This window comes from Carettochelys insculpta, chromosome 6 (assembly GCF_033958435.1).
Source record: "Carettochelys insculpta isolate YL-2023 chromosome 6, ASM3395843v1, whole genome shotgun sequence".
NCBI lineage: Eukaryota > Metazoa > Chordata > Testudines > Carettochelyidae > Carettochelys > Carettochelys insculpta.
Window position 1 is genome coordinate 121556581 of NC_134142.1, and position 20217 is coordinate 121576797.

The window sequence follows — 20217 nt, forward strand, 5'->3', positions numbered from 1 at the left end:
GGGGGAGGGCGGAGTCAGCTCGGCGTGGGCGTGGCCAGAAAGGGAGGGGGCAGGTCAGGAGCTCTTGCGGTAGGATAGGGCCTGGAGGGGTGGGCGTGGCTTATTGGGAGCGGGGCGCAGCCTTCAGGGGCGGGTCTGTTGTTGGGGGTGTGGCTTGGGGAGTGGCCTATGGGAAGGGGGTGTGGCCTAGGTGGCCACGCATGGGGGATGGGAGAGTGTGGTGGGTGTCTGTGTGTGTTTGGCTGTGTAGACACACAGCCTGTGTGGGGCGCTGCCCCAGGAGGGGCTCAGTCACCCCACCACCAGGGCCCCTTAGCCCCCTCCGACTTTGTACTTTTAACAGCCCCACCAGCCCTTCTTCCCTCAGTAGGCTCAGCAGCAAAAAGCTCCCCTCGTCCTCCTGCCACTGCCCCCATAGCATCACATGCCCCCAAAGGCTCAGCTTTTCTGCTCAGGGGCAGGAACCACTAAGCCCTGGCTTGCAATGAGTATGTGGCCATCAAACGGGGCCAGCAGTGAGATCAAAAATTAACGATGAGGAAGCAAGAGAGGGACCCTGAGCAGAGAGCTCCTGGCAGCGCCCTGTGCCCCTCAAAGGCAGGAAAGGAACCAGTGGACATGACCCAGAGGAAATCTGTCCAGAGAGACGGGCACAGTCTGCCCTGTAGTGCCATGTGATATAGATAGGGACCTACCAAATTCATGGCCATGAAAAACACAAAGTGCTGTGTATGGGTGCGTGCTGACCCTGCTAGAGTGCCCTAATTGTCCCCTAGTGCTCTTTAATATCGTGCTGTTTGAAGCAGCACTATGTGAAAATACACTACAGGTCGAACGTCTCTAGTCTGGCACCCTCAGGACCTGACCAGTGCTGGATGAGAGAATTTCCCAGATCATGGGAGATCAATATTATCTAGCACATTATCAACACTTCCACAGCTTACTGGACTCTTGGAAAACATTTAGGGGTGAGTTAGAGCTAAATAACAGCACACAACAGTAAGAGCCCAGGCTGGTGGATGGAAACAAACTTTAGGGAACCACAGGAAACTTGGCCACACCCAGGATAAATAGATCTCCGGTTAAGTGAAATCATGCCGGACTATGGATGTTGCTGGACGAGAGAGTGCCTGACCAGTGAGGTTCAACCTGCAGAGGAAAAAGGCACTGAATGCTAAACCAGGCATTAGGTAGCAAGGATGCAAAGCTTCAACCAACATACAAGTTATTTGGTAAGTGGCATATACATTGAAGTAGATTCCGTTTAGGCAAGACTTTTGGGAAGCACCTGATAATCATCTTGTTATGAAATCAAAGAGAAGGCCCCCATCCAGCACCAGCCCTGATTGTAGACATCTACAGAGAACTCAGAACTTGCTAAAAATAACCTCCTGCAAATGATATGAACAATCCCTCCAAAACCAGAACCCTCATTCTAGGGCAGCCCTGGCTAAATCACTCTTGCCAGCCTGAGCAGGCAGAGTTAAGGGTGTGAGCCAGAGTTTGTGTGTATGTACCAAGTCTTGGCTGTAGCAAGAAGTGATGACTAGAGCATGCTCAGGCAGAGTTGCTGTTTGCTAGGGTGTCTAGGAACATCGAGTCGACTGGTGAAGTCAGTGAGCTCTCTGTCCTGTCACTACAGAACAAAGGAGAAGAAATGTAGCACTTTCATCATCAATAACCGTGGGCTCAGCGCCCGTTGGTGTCTGATGCCTCTCTCACTATTTCCTTCCATCTTTCCCTATCCAGTGCGGAGTGGCTTAGTTTCTGTAGACTAGCTCCACACTACTCTACTATATCATCTATCCATTCTCTGTGGGGTCTGCCTCTCCTATTCGAACCATACATTATGCTGAATACTACAGTCTTGATTTTTCGTTCGTCGTTCATTCTGCAAATATGTCCAAATAGTTGTAGCTTCCGTTTTATAACCTTCTGCAGCAGGTTCTCTTTCGACTGTATCTTCCTATAGAATTCCTCCTTGGTAACCTTCTGCATCCATCCTATTCTCAGAATCTTCCTATAACAACTCCTCTTGAACACCAATATTCTTCTTTTCGAATCTTTCATTATCACCCATGTCTCATGTCCCTACAACATGCTGCTGAATACACACGTTTTCAAGATGCCCAGCTTTAACAAAATGATTTATTCGGTGATGAGCTTTCATGGGACACACCCACTTAATCAGATCAATCTTATTTCCAATACAGACTGACACCTATATAGTACAAAAAACCAAAAAATTGCAATAAAAACTGACAAATGAAGTACATAGGCCTGAAGGAGGGGGATGTAGGGTGGGGGATGTTAAGTGTCTTGCCTGAGGTAATTTCAAGCATCAAAGGAAGGGGAAGCAGTCCTTCTAATGAGTGAGGTAATTGTTGTCTTTGTTCATACCAAGTGTTTATGTGTTGAATTTGAATGTGAACTCCAACTCACAACTTTCTCTATATAATCTGTTTTTAAAGTCTCTTTGTTTTAAGACACAGTTTCTTGGGTCTTCAACAGAAAGGCCCACTCCATTCAAGCGTTCACGCAGGGGCTTATGTATATTGAGATTCGGGCTGTGTATTTTTCCAAATGTCCAGGCGAGAGAGGGCTGCTCAGAGGTGACAGAATGAGAGTGCTTCAGCTAAAGACATTTCATGTTCCCTAGTGCTTCCAAAAGGGAGCTACTCCATTGAGGGCTCAGATGAAGAGGGCCAGCTGCTCTACTGGCAAGTGCTGGGCAAAACGTTTCATCTAAATTTTTCCTCCTGCGAAACAGGCAGATTGGTGATGCTGAGGCACCCTGGGAATTCACACCCATTTCATCCAAATGTTTCTGTTGCAAAAAGTCTTTAGAAAAAAAGCCTGAAAAGCCAAAATGTGTTGTTTTGACCTTTTCAAAAGGAAACTTTCCAAGCCTGAAATTTCAAACCTCCCCTTAATTTTATATGAAATCTTAAAAAATGTGTAAAAATGGTCATGTGGAAATTAATGTTTTGTTTGACTTAAGAGGATTTTTGCTTAGCTGCGTAAGAACATAGGAACATAAGTCTGGTCGTAGTAGATCAGACCAATAATGTACCTAGCCCAGTATCTTATCTTCTGAGAGTGGCCAATGCCAGATGTCACAGAGAGAATGAACAGAACCGGTATTCTTTGAGTGACCCATTGCCTGGCACTCACTGCCGGCTTCTGGCAGGCAGAGGTGAGAGACATCTGCAGCGTGCTGTTGCATCCCTGATTATCTTTCTTGGCTATCCTCCATGAACTTATGCAATTCGGTTTTGAACCTTGCTAGGGTATTGGCCTTCACAACCTCCCACGGCAAAGAGTTCCTCAGGTTGATTATGCATTGGGTGAAGAAATACAGGTTGAACCTCTCTTGTCCAGCACGCTCGGGACCTGACTGGTACCAAACAAGAGAATTTGGCAGACCCCGGGAGGTCAGTATTGTCTAGCAGCATTGCCCACACTTCCACTGCTTACTGGGCTCTTAGACAGGGCGACCATGTCTCTCTGTCCCAAATACAGGACAGGGAGGTATGGGGTGGGGGTGCTGCTCCTCCTGGCTGCACCAAGCCCTGGGGAGTCGGTGCTCCCTGCCCCGTCCCCCCGCCCAGCCCCAAGGAAGCAGCAGCCATGAGCACTCCCCACCCGGAGCCCTGGGGAAGTGGTGGCCATAGGTGCTTCCAGGCCTGAGCCCCAGGGAAGAGGCGGCCGCGGGTGCTTCTACCCCCACCCTCAGCCCCCAAGGGCCTAAATGTGGCACTCTTACACAACATTTGGGGTAAGTTACAGCTAAACAACAGCCCAGGACACTGAGAGCCAGGCCTGGTGGCTGGAAACAAACTTTACGGGACCACAGGGAACTTGGGCACACCCATGACAAGTGATCATCTGGCTAACTAAAATCACGCTGGATTGTGCATGTGGTTGGGTGAAAGAGGTTCAACCTGTACTTCCTTTTGTTTTAAACCTGCTGCCTGTTCATTTCATTGGGTGACCCATGGTCCTCATATTCTGTGACAGGGTAAATAACACTTTCGTATTTATCTTCTGCACACCGGGCATGACGTGACCGACCTCTGTCGTATCTCCCCTTAGCTGTGTCTTTTCCAAGTTGGACAATCCCAGTCTCACTAATCTCTCTTTATACAGAAGCTGTTCCATCTCCTTATTCATTTGTACCTTTTCAATCTCAGTACATCTTTTGGAGCTGGGGTGACCCTGAGACCCGGTGTGAACACACCACAGGTTTATATAGCTGCCTTACATTTTCTGTCTTATTAGCTAGCCCTTTTTAATGGTTCTCGACATGATTAGCTCTTTTGACTCCTGCTGCTGCACATTGAGTGGATATTTTCCGAGCATGATCCCTGATAACTACAGGGTCTCTCTCTTGAGTGGTAACAGCAAAATTAGCTGGGGGGAGTAGTTGGGTTAGTCTGTAGCTTCACAGAGGAAAAAAAATACAACAAAAAACCCCCAAACAAGCAGTCCTGTAGCTCCTTAAAAACTAACAATTGCACGAATTAGGTAATGAGCTTTCGTGGGACGGACCCACTTCATCACATTCAAATTAGGGGCCTGTCTGTTTTACAAAATTGGTTTTGGTTTAATCTGAAACATTCCCCCCACCCAATTGTTGGTATTGTTGACAAACCCCGCTGTGCTAACGAGCATTGGCCTGCTCACCAGGGTGTCTGGGCGCTGTTAAAGAGCTAAGCCCCCTCCCTCTCCCCTGCAAATGTTCCATGCCTGTCAGTGGTGACATGACATAGAAGCCATGGCCGGGCAAACTGCTAACCAGGCGGTGCTGTGCATATACTTGGGTCTCCATATGTTATCGGACAGGCATTTTCCTCCTGAATACAGGTTGCCCTCCTGGCTTTGAGCCTCACACTTGGTTGGTTCTGTGGCGGCAGCAACCTGACAGTTGCTCTCACAGTGACTGCCCCCTCCTGCGAACCTGTTTCATTTTAATTACCTTTTCCCCCTAAAACCCTGTCCGCGCAGAGCAATGCCAGCCCCAAAGCCAGGCCCACTGCCAAACACCTCTCGGTGCCAACAGAGCGCTGATAATAGACAGCTGCTGCCAGATGGTAATTACACAAAACCAAGCAAATAAAAACACTAGTTTTTTCAATTCCCATCGCGGCAGTTAGTCACAGTGCTTGTTTCTTAGGGGCAGCATGACTCAGCTGTTGCAATATAATAGTGCTAACAGTCATGTATCGGCCTGATTGCCTGCTGGCCGAGTGCCCCTCGGAAAGGGAGTGCAAATCGGAGGGAGGGACGTGAAGGCAGGTCTCTAGCATACGTAACAGGAGGGGAGGGGAAAGTTATGCTGAGAATAATGAGTTATTCCAGTTGCAGGGACCCATCAGCTGTGATATATTAGTTAACGCCAGGGTTACAGTAGGAAACAGTCTTCATCAATGGGTTCCTTAGCTGGTGTCTGAACTGGGACATGGGCTGTCTGTCCTGGTGGCTGGAGCAATATGGTCAGGCTTAGCGGTCCGAGCACTCAGGTGCAAGTGGGGTTCAGGACAGCAGCAAGTCGAAAAGTAACCTACTCTTTCAGACAACTTCCCCTACTCTCCTTCTGGCTTAAATAGGAGGAGGTCCCCCTTGTGGGTGGGGCCTGTGGGAGGGGGCGGAGCTCTGTGAGCCTCTTCTAATAGTACTGGGCGGACTGTCTGGTGGTGGCTGGTGTGTGAGGGCTGCCCAGGGCAGAGGTGACCTGCGCAGGGACTGGGAGGGCGGGGGGGCATTGACCATGTGCCCCTGCCCCTCCCCACCACTGCTCCAGCCATGCCCCTCCCCCTCCTGCCCAAGGTCCACCCCCCTCCTCTGCTCCGCCCCCATCCATCTCTTCCTACAGAAGCCTTGTACCTCTTCCAGGAGCTCAGTGCGCTGCCACGGCTCACCCCTCCCACCCAGGAGTGGCACAGCCTGAGAACATGAGCTAGGAAGCCTGTGCGGCAGATGGGCTGTGCCACTCTGGGGTGGTGGGGGAACCACCCCTGCACTCCCCAGAACTGGCACAGGACAGACAGTGAGTGCTGGGGGGGGGAGGGGCGATGCTGGGGGGCGTGGGCCCTGGGTCCTAGCCCTGCAGGTCCCTGGAGTGGGCGTCACTCAGCAAAGCAGCCATTGAAGCCAGTGGGTGGATGGAGGCTGGTTTACACCAGCTGAAGCCCAGACCCTAAGGGGAAGAGACAATCACTCCAGCCAAGAAGCTGCCCCCAAGGCGGCTTTATCGGGCAGCCAGCTGCCCAGGGCGGTTGTGAAGTCGCTGCCGTCTGAGATACCAGAGACTGAAGGGGATCCTCCCATCCTGAGCCTATGCAGGCAGGGCTCGGGGAACTGCCTCAGCCCTTGGCCAGCTTGGCCCCCACCGGCTTTGCAGAGACAGGCTGTTTTCTGCGCCGCCCCCGTCTCCGTCTCGCAGCACTTTATCATTTGTGCTCCAGTTTGCCCATTGTTTGGCAATGTTACTTTGTATTGTTCCCCTGCGCGCCTGGCAGGCAGTGAACGGCCCCCGTGCCTTACCGCCGGGGGCGCGAACTCGAATGGGCAGCTGTTCAGGCTGGAGCACCGACAGGCCTTAGCCATGCTCCAGCTCCCAGCAGCAGCAGCCCTGGAACTAGGGTTTTTTTCTGCGGGGGGGGGCGGGCAGGGTTGCTGAGGTGTCCCCCCCGCCAGCTTTAGATCTGTTGAGATCAGGGAGTCAATTCTCCCAGCCTGGGCTCCCTGCTGGAAAGGCCTGTCTAGTCTGGGAACGTTGGCAACCCCGATCCCCAACCCTAGGCTGGAGCCATAGCTGGGGGCAGAGCAGAGCCCTGGACCAGCTCCAGGACCCCTCAGGGCTGGTGGGGCCAGTGGGCTGCAGAGCCTGCCGCAGGGCTGATGGTGGTGGGACCCTGCGGGGAGCTTGCACCAGGGCTGGCAAGACCCCAGGGGTGGCCAGTGGAGTCCACAGCCAGGACTCCAGCAGGGGCTGCCCAGAGGGTGGAACCTGGGGCTGTTGAAGCAGGACGGGGGGGCCAGCCCCCAGGTGTGTGGAAGCTGGTTACAAATCTGAGGGTACTGCAGCAGCTCCTGCACCCCTACAACCCATGCCTACTGCCCCCAGGTGCTAGACATGGCACAGACTCCTAGGGCCAGATTTCCAAGGACTCAGCTCCTGCATTCCCTGGAAGCTGTATGCTTTTGAGGCCACTTGGGAGAGACTCTGAGGCTCCCCAGTTGTTTAGCAGCATAACCAGAGCTAGGATTTTGTTCCTACTGGAGGTGCACATCCACACAAGGCTCTGTGCACCTAATAAAATTTATTCGACGCATGCATGGGAAACAGTTAGCGGGAACATTGCCCAGCACTCACTGTTGGAGAGTGGGGAAGGGGATTGCGGATCACCTGCCATGCTGGGCTTTTCTGAGCCTGCAGAGCTGGGTGCCTTTTGGAACACCTGGTCAGAGTTATCTGGGGCCCCTGCCCCAAAATGTTTATAGACTTGCAGCTGTTCCAGATGCCTGGCCCGTCTTGGAAGTAAAGGGCTTGAGAAGTTTTTAGTCCTGGGATCCTGCTCTCACTTCCATAACGGGGTGAGATGGGCTTTGCCTCGGTTCCTCCCCATGTGCCTGTGGCAGGCAGGGTCAGAAGCACAGGGCCCAGATCTTTTCTAGCAGCTGTACAGTCAATGCTGGGATGCTGCAGTCTGGGTCAGGCTGCATTAAAGAGGGTCTCTTTAGACCAGCAGTGGGTGACCAAGGCTAGTGAGTGGCTCTCCTGTATCTCAGCAGGTCTCAAGACTGTCCTAACCACCAGGGTCTCCTGGGATGGGGTAGTTTTGCTAACCGCCCTTGAGTACCCGGAACTAGTGGGGTGTGCTAACCGAACCATACCCCTGCCGTCATGGGATGCAGAGAGAGAGCACCACCCAACTAGGGGGCCTTGCCTGGTGGTGGCAGTGGGGTTTGCCCCCCACCTGCACTCATCACATGGGAAGCAGGAGCCGGAGCAGCCTGCTGCACCCCCCAGCCCGCTGTGCCTGGAGGTGACCCTGTAGCCACAACCACACCAGGCCCCCTGTAATCCCCCGCTCCCTCCCCTTGGGGCAGCCGCTGCAGGGCGCCCCAGGGCAGGGGACCAGGAGCAGCTGGTCCTATGGCGGGGAGGGCTCTGCTCAGCGAGGTAGGCTGGGGTCAAAGCCACCGTCTCATGGCAGCCGCCTGCTGGCAGCCTGGCGCCCACCCCTCAGGATCGCAGTGGCCACGTGCTGGTAGATGAACCTCCCGCCTAAGACCAGGAGCTGGGTCCTGCAGCACCCTCGAGCAGGCACTGGGCCGGGGGGACCCCCCAGCACCGCAGGGCGCGGAGGCAGGCCCTGGGGCCAGCCAGCCTGCAAGCAGCAGCGGCGGCACCTGCGTCTCCGCCGCGGAGCGCGCCGCGCCGGGTGTGGCTGAGCCTTGGGGCGGACCTGGCTGGGTAGCGACCGGGGCCCGCTGCTGGCGCTGGCTTGGGGGCCCGCCGTGCTGCATTGCAGGGCGGGCGTCTCCCCCGCCCGCCCCTGGAGGCAGCGGGGCTATCTGGGCCGGGCAGCAGCGCTGGTCCCGGGCAGGAATGTCCCTGCTCGCCCAGATAATGTTATTTATATCGCAGGGCAGGGCGGGGCCGCTCCGCGCTCCCCCGGCCCCGCTGCGCCGCCGCCGCCGCCCAGCCGCCGCCCGGGACTCCGAGCTGCTGCCGCCGCTGCCCGGCTCAGGTGAGTCCGCGGGGCTGGGGCCGGGCGCAAGGAGGGGAAGGCGGGCCGGAGCCGGGGCGCGAAGGGGGAGAAAGTGTCCGGCTCCGGGGCGCACGGAGAGGAGACGGTTCGGCTCTGGGGCGCACGGAGAGGAGCCGGAGCCAGGGCGCACGGTGGGGGAGGGTCCGGCTCTGGGGCGCACGGAGGGGGACGGGGCCGGGGCGCGCGGTGTGGCGGGGTCCGGCTCCGAGGCGCACGGCGGGGTGGAGGTCCGGCTCCGGGGCGCACGGTGGGACGAAGGTCCTGATCCGGGGCGGAAGGAGAGGACAGTCCCCAGCTCCAGGGCGCACAGAGGGGTGGAGGTGGAGGTCCTGATCCGGGGCGCAGGGAGGGGGACCCAGGCGCAAGGTAGGAGGCTGCAGGGGCGCATAGAGAGGCGGCAGAGCTGGCAGAGACCCCAGCCCTCTGCGCCGGTGGGTGCGGGGAAGGGGGCTGCTGGGCCGCATGGAGAAGCCTATTTATAGCCTGGAGTTGGAGACAGTTTCTTGGCAGGCATCTGGAAGGTGTGTGGTGCGGGGGGGGGGGCGTGTTTCAGTCTATGGCCCCTCTCGGCTGCCCCCTCTCCTTGCCTCTCTGCAGAGGGATAAGAGCCAGGTCTGGGGCGTTCCCTGTGTCCTGGCCTCAGAGCTCCTCTCCCCGCAGGGCCCCAGGCAGCAGGGTCCCTGGAAGGATCTGGTACAGAAGGTGCAGAGCTGGGCTCCGAGTGCATTCTCCGGCCTCTGAGCCGAGTTGTTTCACAACTTCGATGACAAGTTCTCAGAGGCCGGGACTGACCACTTCATGCCGGGTGGGTTCTGCACCCAGCCCCACGGGGCCTGGCTGGGAGCAGGGCTCGTAAGCCCTACTCCGGTGCAACTGAGACGAGGCAGGTGGAGGCAGGCATCCGGGTTCCAGGGAAATGGCCAGCCTTGTAAACAGCCGGTGGGCCCAGATCCCACATCCGTGGCCAGGGCGCCATTTGGGCAGGGCAGGAGGGTGTTGCTGGCTCCACAACCCAGTCCCCGGGCTGTCAAGGAGCGAGGGGAACAAACACGGCTCGTGTGCAGGCCTCTGCCTCCGCCCTAGTGAGAGGAGAGGGTGGAGGGGTCATTCACACCAGCCGTGCACTTTCCCCTTGCTCCCTGACAGGCAGGGGGTAGGGGTAGGAGAGCGAGCGGTGTCTCAAAGGCGCCCTCCCTTTCATCGTGGGTTGGCAGGTGCAGCTGAATGCCAAGCAAGGTAGGAGGGGCTGCAGGGCGGGGTAGGGAGCCTTTCCTCGGGGTCTCAGGCTTGAATCCAGACTGTTAGTTGTTGAGGAGCCGCTGCCATCCGGGTGATGTCCGACGTGACACGAGCGGGTCGGGTGTTGTTGAGGCGGGTGCCCAGAAGCTAAGCCAGCCCCTGCTGCCGGCACCCCCTGCATTGGTTCCTCATGGAGTTTATCTTGGTGCTTGCTCCTGTCATTTAGGAGGCTTGAGTGATGGGAGCTTCTGTGTTTCCCTGGGGAGGGCCTGTGATCGGTAGGATGCCGAGAGGAAGCTTCCTCCTGGGCTTTGATGTGTTTTTTCCCCCCAGGGGGCTGTGGTGTGGCAGAGGCGTGGGCTGCTTGGCATTGGTGTCAGGGGCTCCGAAGCCTGCTCCTTGCATGCTGAAAGCTACTGAAACTTCCTGTGTTGCATGTGTAGCATCTGGTCAGAACCCTGAGCTGGGAGAGCTGCCTTCACCCGGCTGGGATCAGTTTCGCCACTGGTCCAGTGAGATCTCATCAGTGTTCCCTGGAAGCTGAGGGCTGGGAGGGATCTGCCCAGGAGACCTTCAGGGGCTGCTCAGCTGATTAGCAGAGCACCTGCAGCCAGCAGCTTGTCTGTCTGTGGGCGGTGCGCATCCTCACTTCTCAGTGCACAGAACAAAATTTATTCTGCCCATAGATGAAAAAAAAGTAGTGGGAGCTCTGGACCGGCCCTGCCCATCCTGTACATTAGCCCACCATCTCGTCCTCCCACCAGCCCAAGTTCTCTTCTACACTGGCTCCATTTGACTCACATCTCTGGGGCTGGGTCTCTCCAGCTACGCACGCTGCCACTGACAGGAGCCAGGAGGGCGTGATGGGCTGGCGCCTCTTGTTTCTTCCCCAGTGCCCGGCTGTGACCAATGTGCCCTCCAATTTCTTCCATCTATGGGGCGGAATAAATTTTGTCATGCGCACCACGCACACACAGCTGTGCACCACCCATAAGAACACAGGCTGCTGGCTGGGGGTGCTCTGCTAATCAGTTGTGTGGCACCTGAATCTACTTCTGGGTGGCCGCCCCAGCGCTCAGCTGCCAGGGAGCCCTGGCTGGGACCCAGAGAGCCCCCCTCACCACCCTCCAGCCAGTTCATTGAGCACAACCGTTGTCATGCCAGAGCCATCGAGACAGGGCTGTAAAAAAATTCTGCTTCCTGAAGCAGTACTAAATGGGCTGCCTTGCACACGGCGATGCCCCTCAACCCCCGAGTGTCCCTCCAGTCCCCGCCCTGACGTTAACGTTCTCCCCCTGTTAATGGCTAAAGGTGAGGTGCAGCCCCTCAGGCGGAAGGCTGGAGATTGTGGCTTGGCTTTGGACAGCAGTGCTGATGCTGAGTGTGAAGGGGATCATCCTGCCGGCACCCTGTGTGTGTGACCCAAGTGGGGTGGGCTCTTTCATTCATTTGGATGCTGTCTAACTGCACCCATGCAGTCCCTGTGTGTTTTAATGCTGCCCTGTGCCTGACAAGGTCACCAAGGTCCAGAGCTACTAATGCATTTTCCTGATATTGCTTGGGTCCTTAACTCAAGGAGGGTTTTTTTCCCTCCCTGCAAAGTAAAAGGAACAGGTACTTGGAACAGGTCCGCTATGAGGAGAGGCTAAAAAGATTGGGACTTTTCAGTTTAGAAAAGAGGAGGCTGAGAGGGCATGACAGAGGTATATAAAATTATGACAGTTGTGCAGAGGGTTACTAAGGAGAAGTTATTTACTTGTGCCCATAATACAAGAACTAGAGGACACCAAATTAAATTAATGGGTAGCAGGATTAAAACTAATAAAAGAAAATTCTTCACTCAGCGCCTAGTTAACCTGTGGAACTCCTCGGCAGAGGAGACTGTGAAGGCCAGGACTATAGCAGAATTTAAGAAAGAGCTAGATAAATTCTTGGAGGTTAGGTCCATAAAAGACTATTAGCCAGAGGGGTGGGAATGGTGTCCCTGGCCTCTGATTGTCAGAGGCAGGAGATGGATGGCAGGAGACAAATTGCTTGATTGTGTCTTTGGTCTGCCCCCTCTGGGGCACCTGGCACTGGCCACTGTTGGCAGACAGGCTACTGGGCTGGATGGACCTTTGGTCTGACCCACTATGGCTGGTCTTATGTTCTAACATGTACATGCTTCATTTAATATATGGTGATACACCTCTTGTAGAGCTGGAAGGGACCTTGGGAGGTCCTTGAGTCCAGTCCCCTGCCCTCTTGGCAGGACCAGGCACCATCCTTCCCTCCTGCCTTCAATTTGCTCCAGACCCCTAAGTGGCCCCCTCCAGGCTTGAGCTCACAGCCCTGGATTTAGCGAGAGGGAAAGAGCTGGAAGAGGTAGTGCTCCACCTGTGGTGGTAACCTGGGTGGTGCTGTTATGAGCTGTTTTCAGCAAGTGTCCCAGAAAGGCCAAACACCCACCCTGGCTCCCAGTTCTTGGTTTGATGGTTGCGCCCTTTGCTGGGACTGTCTAGTAAGGAGAACTGCAGAAAGGGACCAGGGGGTCATAGTGGATCACAAGCTCAACTGGAGCCAAGAGGGTGACCTTGCTGCAGAAAAAAGCAAACCTTGTTCTGAAATGCATGCCCGGGAGACACCTGAAATCCTTCTGCCGCTCTATTCTGCGCTCATTAGGCTTGAGCTGGAGGACTGCGTCCAGTTCCGGGCACCACATTTCAAGAAAGAGCTGGAGAAACTGGAGAAGGTCTGGAGAAGAGCAACAGGAAAAACTAAAGCTCTAGAGAACGTGGGCAATGAGGGACGCCTGAAAGAACCAGGCTTGTTTAGTTTGGAAAAGAGGCGGCTGGGTGAGGACATGATAGCAGCTTTCAAGTAACTAAAAGGGGCTTACAAGGAGGGGGGAAATTTTTTTCCTTCACTTCTGAGGAGAGCAGAGAAATGTAGCACTTCAACGACTAGCCAAATGATTGATTTGGGGATGAGCTTTCGTGGGACAGACCCACTTCTTCAGCTCAATCTCATTTCCAGCACAGGCTGACATTTATAAGTACAGAGGACCAAAAAAAAAAAAAATTGCAATAAAAACTGACAAATCAAATAGGACTGAAGAAGGGGAGTGAGCAGTGGGGGATGTTAAGTGTCTTGTCTGTGAAGATCACGAGCATCAAAGGAAGGGAAGCAGCCTTTGTAATGCGTGAGGTAGTTGATGTCTGTGTTCCTACCATGTGTTAATGTGTCGAATTTGAATGTGAACTCTAACTTGGAAATCTCACGCTCTAATCGGTTGTTAAATTCTCCTACTCTGAGGTCAGGACAAGAAGCAGTGGGCTTAAGTACTTCTATATGCCAAAATAGCTCCCATGTCACAATAGTCCTACTACAACAGTTTCATTAATCAATAAATGAAGATCACAGAATCCGAGGGCTGGAAGGGACCTCAGGAGGTCATCGAGTCCAGCCCCCTGCTTCAAGCAGGATCAACCCCAACTAAGTCATCCAGCCAGGACCTTCTCAAGCTGGGACTTAAAAACCTCGAGGGATGGAGAATCCAGCACCTCCCTAGGCAACGCATCCCAGTGCTTCACCACCCGCCTGGGGACGTAGTTTTTCCTAATGTCCAACCTCCTCCTCTCCTTCTGTAACTTCAGGCCATTGCTCCTTGTTCTGCCATCTGTCACCACTGAGAACAGTCTCTCTCCCTCCTCTTTAGAGCCCTCTGCAGGAAGTTGAAGGCTGCTATTAAATCACCCCTCAGTCTTCTCTTCCGTAAGCTAAAGAAGCCCAAATCCCTCAGCTTCTCCTCACAGGTCTTGTGCTCCAGCCCCTTCATCATTTTCGTTGCCCTCTGCTGAACCTGCTCTAGCACATCCACGTCCTTTTCTTACCGAGGGGCCCAAAACTGGGCACAATATTCCAGATGTGGCCTTCCAGATGCAGAGTTTTGCCCGTCAGGTGGTGATTGGTAGCATTAGCTGGTCTTTTGCTAACCCACTGGCGGCCTGGCTTTGAGCGTGCTCCTGGCTGCATGGGGGCGGAGGGGCAGGGCTGAGAGTAAATCGGCTCGTGCCGCTCTTGGCACCCGTGCCGGGGGTCGCCAACCCCTGTGCTAGCCAGTAGCCACATGTAGCTATTTGGCTGGTTGAGCGTGGCTAGTGGACCTTGTGCAGAATAATGTGGCTAATTTCCTCCAGCCATTAGAACTGGCTGGGCACCGCGGCGTTAGAGATCAGAGGCTAAAGCAAACATGCAGGGCTTTCCTTTTCCCTCCGGATTTTGCCCGAAGGAACCCGCCTTTTCCCTCGTTACTGCCGGTTTATCCCCTCACATGGGGAACCGAAATCTCGATCTACAACTAAAAGCCGCGTAGGGTAGCCAAAGCTCTATTAACAACACTTAGGAGGTCTCCCGGACATTTGATCTTCAAAGAGGCTTCCAGGCATTCCCTGATCCCAGGGAGCCCCTGAGCGCATGGTGCCCGATTAGCTTCTTGATCCCTATCATGTTGTTTTCATGGGTTGGCTTCTCATGTCAGCCAGCAGCAGCAGTTAATTAAAAGACCTTCTCCCGCAGCTTACGTGTCCTGGCAGATTCCCCCAGACCAGAGTTCCCCCTAACTTTTTCCATCCATGGGCGGGATAAAATTTATGTGCACCGAGGTGTGTACGAATGTGCACCACCCAAAGAAACGCACTCTGCGAGCTGTGTGCACGCCGCTATCCTGAACCTCTCCTGAGTGGCCACCCAGGTGCTCAGCTTACAGGGAATGCTGCCCCAGGCCCTCTGGGGATCTCAGAAATTCATTACTGATCAAATACAACCTACCTGGGCAGGGGGCGGGGGTAAGATGTTGATCATCCCGAAGTAAATTGGGTCACCAGGAAATTTGGCTTCCTTCTGCAATAACCCACGCTCAGCTTGGTGAACGTCCCCCAGCTGGCTTAGCGACGGAGGTGGGGCGGGGAGAGGAGAGACCTACAGCTGCCAAAAGGCAGAGCTGCCCAGAAGTGCCAGCTGGCGCTCTGATTACGAGCCCGGAGCCCTTGCTGTTGAGCCAGTCGTGCTGAGTGTTGATAACCAGGGAGAGGATGCCTATCTGCACACCTCACGCGCTGCATTAGGACACGGACCCAGCGCTCTGAACGGAAGTGGCAGTCACGCGGCGGGACCTGCCCCTCCGAGACCCCGTCTCCCAGCCCCTGTCCAGGCTTTTCGTGAAGGTTGCGATTTCTGGGCACCGCAGTTTCACAGCTGGGTTGGAAAAGGGCTGGGGTTCCCCAGACGCTCTGGTGCTTTGTGTGGGTCCCCAGAGTTAAAGTGTGGCTTTAGCGCCATCTCACAGGCTGACTGCTGGTTCTTGTTGGACCGGTTTCTGTGGGCCGGCTGCTCTGCCTGGCTGAGGTGGCTTTCTGGCCCTGTTGCTGGAGGATGTGTGTAAAAGGGTCATAGGACCTGGTCTGTGCTGTAGCCGGTCACCAGTCCATGGGCAGGAACCCCTTTAATCAGGCCTGCTGGCGGGGGAAGGGGTGGGAAATGCCCCAGGGCTCAGCAAATCGAAGGGGCCTGGGGTTCCCACCCACTGCCACTGCTCCTGCGGTGGCTGGAGTCCCAGGCCAATTACAGTCCCACCAGAAAGCCATGCTGCCTGCAGCTCTGAGGGCCGGATGCTCCGGGCTCTGCCCCTTCTGGGGGCACAGAGCTGGATTTCCCCCCAGGGAAGCTGTAGGCTTCCTGCCTTTAGTTACCAGGCCCCAGGTCCCTGCACAGCTGCTCAGGGGCAGGCCTGTGGTCTTCCCTTTCCCCCCGGTGCAATAGCACCAGCCATCCCTGACTCTCTCTGTCCTTCCTTGCCCCGAGTCAGGTGCATCCCAAGGGCCGGCTGCAGGGTCCTTGGGAGAGCCCAGAGAGGCTGACGTTTGGCCATAGCCAAGGGGCCCAGCCGTACTGTAAAGGATTCCATCTCGTCCCTGTGTCCACCCCGGAGACAGCCCGCCCTCGGTAAGTCCCTTCCCCATCACCGGACTGCTTTCCTCCTTGTCTTGCAGTTGGGTCCCACCTCCCCCTGCCCCAGGGGTTTCCTGCTGCCAGGTGTGAGTTGCCCAGGCCTGGGGGTGTCTTGGGCAGGCGGCTCGTTTGTCTCCTTCATGGCCCAGGCAGGGAGGGGACATCCCCCTCTCTAGCTTCTGCTTCTGCCCTGAGAGCAGATCCAGCCCTCTCCCCGCACGCTCTCGGTAGCCATGCAGGTGTAGGAGGAAAGTGACGGGTGCGCGTCAGTTACAAACAGCCTCTGCTTGGCTCACCTCCCAGCATGCTGGGGTGTGTGTGTGGTGGGGGGGGGGCGCACACCACACCCTGGTAACCGGGGCTTGAGAAGCCTGTTAATTCAGGTGTCCCTGTGGGAGCTGGGGCGTGCTACAGCCTGGACATTTGCAGCAGAGGTGGGAGTGAGTCTGGGGGGACAATGAGGCGTCTGAGGGAGCGGGGGGACCGTGCGGGGCTCCCCCTGCCGCACCCGCCCTAGCCGTGGGAGGCACACCTGCAGTGGGGGGAGCCCTTGACTGAATCTGTGGGTGGAATAAATGTTGCCAGAGGCCAGCCCCTGCCACATGGGCTGCATGGCCCTTCCCGCCCACCTCCTGCCACTTCAGCCTGGTTCTGGCAGGGTCCTAGTTACGTGTGGGTGTGGGTGTGGGTGTGGGTGTGGGTGCGCGTGCATGTGAGAGAGAGCGAGAGCTGTGCGTGAGTGTGTGTGAGAGGGAATCTCTGCTTGTGTGAGAGACTCCTGGGTGTGTTTATGAGAGAAACTCGGTGTGGGTGTGATTGAGAGGCTTGTGCATGAGACACCTGTGTACAGACAGACAGACGTGTGTGTGTGTATGAGAGAGAGAATCTCTGTTTGTGAGACTCCTGTGTGTGTTTATGGAAGAAACTGTGTGTGCGAGAGGTGTGTGCGTGTGATGGATGTGAGTGCGTGTGTGTGAGAGAGAATCTTTGCTTGTGTGAGACTCCTGTGTGTATTGATGAAACTCTGCGTGTGTGCGTGTGTGTGTCGGGGGGGGGGAGATCCATTGTCCGCGGGGAGCTGGTTTCCCATGGGGCCTACCTGCTACTTAACGTTTCCCTCTTCCCTTTCCCACCTGGGCACTCCCCCGTTTCGGGCTGTCTCTGTGAGGATGGGACTCAGCCCAAGCCCTCCAGGAGCTCTGACATGGGGGGGGGGGCTCCTCTCCTCTAACTCCCTGGACTCCAGGAAGCTCCAGGCCATCCATCCTGACTGTGCTGGGCAGGTCAGGGTGCTGGGCCAGGTGCTGGCACTGGGAGCCCCGGCTGGCTTTGTGGAGAGCTCAATGCAGCCGCTCCTGTCTTTGGCTGGCAGAGAGGTGGGTGCAAAGACTGTGGCCGCTGAGAGCTGTTGGGGGCATCTCTCTGTCTGCCCTTGTGCCGCCCCCAGGCCCCAGCACCACTGCATCTCTCCGTCCCTCGGGCCTCCAGCCACTCAGAGCGTTCTTACGGGGGTGGGGGGGCAGCCAGGCAGCCAGCGACGTTAACCTTCCTTTCTCCTTCTAGTCAGAGCGGCTCCGCTGGCGCAGGCTTGAGTTGAGACCAGGCCGCGCGCTCTGGCTGCCAACTCTCTCCCTCCCGTCCAAAATAAGATACGCAGCTGCTCAGGGGCCGAGAGACGCTGATGGTTCCCCAGCCCAGGGCAGAGCGCAGACAAAGCCCAGGCTGGGCGGGCCGGTATGGGGGGATTAATTCCAGGCCCTTCCACATGGCCACTGTGGGGATCCACTGACTTCCGCAGAGGCTACCAAGCCGGGAGGGGTTGCACGTGCTTTGGAGGAGAGGCTCAGCATTCAGAAAGATCCGGACAAATTGGAGACATGATTTGAGGCAAATGGGACAAAGTTCAATAAGGACAAATGCAAAGTGCTCCACCTGGGAAGGAACGATCAGTTGCACATGTACAGAATGAGAAGTGACTCCCTAAGAAGGAGAAGTGCAGGGAGGGATCTAGGAGACACAGCTAAACAGGAGTCGGCAGTGTGACACCACTGCAAGAAAAGCCAGCGTGATTCTGGGGTGCATTCACACGAGCGTGTGAGCAAGGCACGAGAAGTCGCTCTTCCGCTCTGTGCTGCGCTGGGGAACTGGAGTGCTGAGTCCAGTTCTGGGCGCCACATTTTCAAAGCTACCTGGAGAGATTGGAGCAAGTCCCGAGAAAAGCAGCAGAAGTGATTAAGGATCCAGAGAACATGAGCGAGGAGGGAAGACTGAAAGAACTGGGTTTGTTTAGTTTGGAAAAGAGAAGGCAGAGAGGGAACGTGACAGTTTTCAAGTACCTAGAAAGGTGTTACAAAGAGGAGGGAGAAAAACCGTTCTCCTGGGCCTCTGAGGACAGGACAAGGAGCCACGGGTTTAAACTGCAGCAAGGGAGGCTTAGGTTGGCCATTAGGAGAAACTTCTTACCTGTTGGGGTGGTTAAATCCTGGACTAAATTGCCAAGGGAGGTGGTGGATATTTAAGAGCAGGTTAGACACCTATCAGGCTGATCTAGATGGTGCTCGGTGCTGCCATGAGTCCAGTCCCCTGCACTCAATGACTTCTCGAGGTTCCTTCCAGGGCTAGTATTCTCTGATTTATTTCAGTTACACCCACAGTCCTGACTGTGCTGGGGGGTGGGTCACTGTGCTAGTGGGACCTCATTTTTTCCAGACACCCACCTTGCAATGGCCTGGCCAGGGAGGGGACCAGGAGAGAGGTGCTGTCCAGAGGCACAAAAGTCCAGTCGCTTTTTTTTCACTAGCGGGTGTGTTTTGCAGCCTCTTCGATTCCAAGGCCACAAGCAGAGACTAGTGGTGAGGAGGGTCAGTCCAGCTTTGAGCAGCGGGTGCAACTAGGTGACCTCCTGAGGTCTCTTCCGACCAGATTCCTCTGTGACGCTTTGCCAGCTGCTTCAGAAGGAATGAGCAGAAGAGGGAAGTGATCTGATCTGTTGCCTGTCGTCTAGCAGTCAGATGTTTAGGGATGCTTGGAGCCTGAGGTTGGGCCCGTGAGTATCTCGGCTAAAAGCCACCGATGGACCTATCCCCCATGACCTTTCCAAGCCTTTTTTTGAACCATTTAGGGCTTCGGCCTTCATCACGTCCTCTGGCAATGAGTTCCGTTGGCTGCACGCTGTGTGAAGAAGTGCATTAAATGGTTTCCTACCCGGCAGCCCCAGGGCTGGAGGTTGCCCTGCTTCTGACCTTGGAATCTGTGCGATTGCCAAGCAAACCCGCTAGCAAAAAACGTGTCTCCAGTACAGCACCTCTCTCCCTGTGAGTTGTGGCATCGCCTCTGATCCCTGAGCTCAGAGCACCCGTCGGGGAGAGTAAGACCTGGGGGCGGGTGTTTCATTGAGCATCAGTTGCCTTTCAAAGCAGCGTGGCTGTTGGAAGGGAGGAGGAGGAGCCAGCGCCAGGGGACCAGCTCCGCCACAGTTCGAGCAGCGCCGAGCTGGGGTGACGATGACCAAGAGAGAGTGTGCGGCTGGTGCGGTGAGGCAGTGACGTAGGCCTGCGGCTGCAGGTGGCCTTGCACACCGGCTTGTGAGCCACCCTCTGGGGTGTTGCTGCTTTGCCGCCATCATTAGGTTCCAGGGTGAATGCCATTAACTCTTTCAGTGCCAACTGTTTGAGGAGCGATATCCAGCGGCAGCGGCAGCATTGTTGATGAGAGGTCAAGGAGCTAGTTGCTGGGGTAATGGTGAAGGACTCCGGCCCTTCTGCCCTCAGTAAAAGTCCCCTCCATCTTACTTCAGTGGGGGTAAGGACAAGGAGACCTGCCTCCTTCCCACACCTGGCAGGCCCAGTGCGGGAGCTGGGGAGACAGCCAAGACCAGGATCCATTCGTTGGCTGTCCCATTGAAAGGCAGCCACCTCTGGGGTGGAACGTGGCAGCTGTTTATTACACCACCTCCCATTTATAGCCCACACTTCAGTCTGAGAATGTTTCCCCCTGGTGCTGGGCCAAGTGTTCCTAAGACCTACGAGAGATTGGCAGAAAGGGGTAGGGCTCGGGTCGTTGGTTTGCTCTGCCCCCTTGGCCGTGCTTTGTGGGGTTGTTTCCCCTCTTGTTTGTGCAGGTCTTTCCCACAGCAGCAAGCAAGGAAACCAGGAGTCTGTGATTGGAAACACACACCCCCATCCTGTTCCTGATTCAGCTCTGACATGGT

The 20217-nt window shown here is 55.7% G+C and overlaps 1 protein-coding gene across 5 annotated transcripts in view; it reads left to right on the forward strand.

The window, feature by feature from the left end:
• Nucleotides 1–8551: 8551 nt before the first annotated feature.
• SPTB (spectrin beta, erythrocytic) overlaps nucleotides 8552–20217 on the forward strand; it is a 113572-nt gene continuing 101906 nt past the window's right edge. For 2 of the 5 annotated variants that reach the window (XM_074998142.1, XM_074998145.1), the window contains exon 1: nucleotides 8624–8759. Coding sequence is in view for 1 of the 5 variants with exons in the window: in XM_074998146.1 (XP_074854247.1) it covers nucleotides 8618–8759 (142 nt within the window). In the remaining 4 variants the exon portion in view is untranslated. Of the gene's footprint in view, nucleotides 8760–9440; nucleotides 9586–15874; nucleotides 16002–20217 lie in introns of those variants that run through there. The other 3 variants (XM_074998146.1, XM_074998144.1, XM_074998143.1) reach the window with 3 other exon arrangements.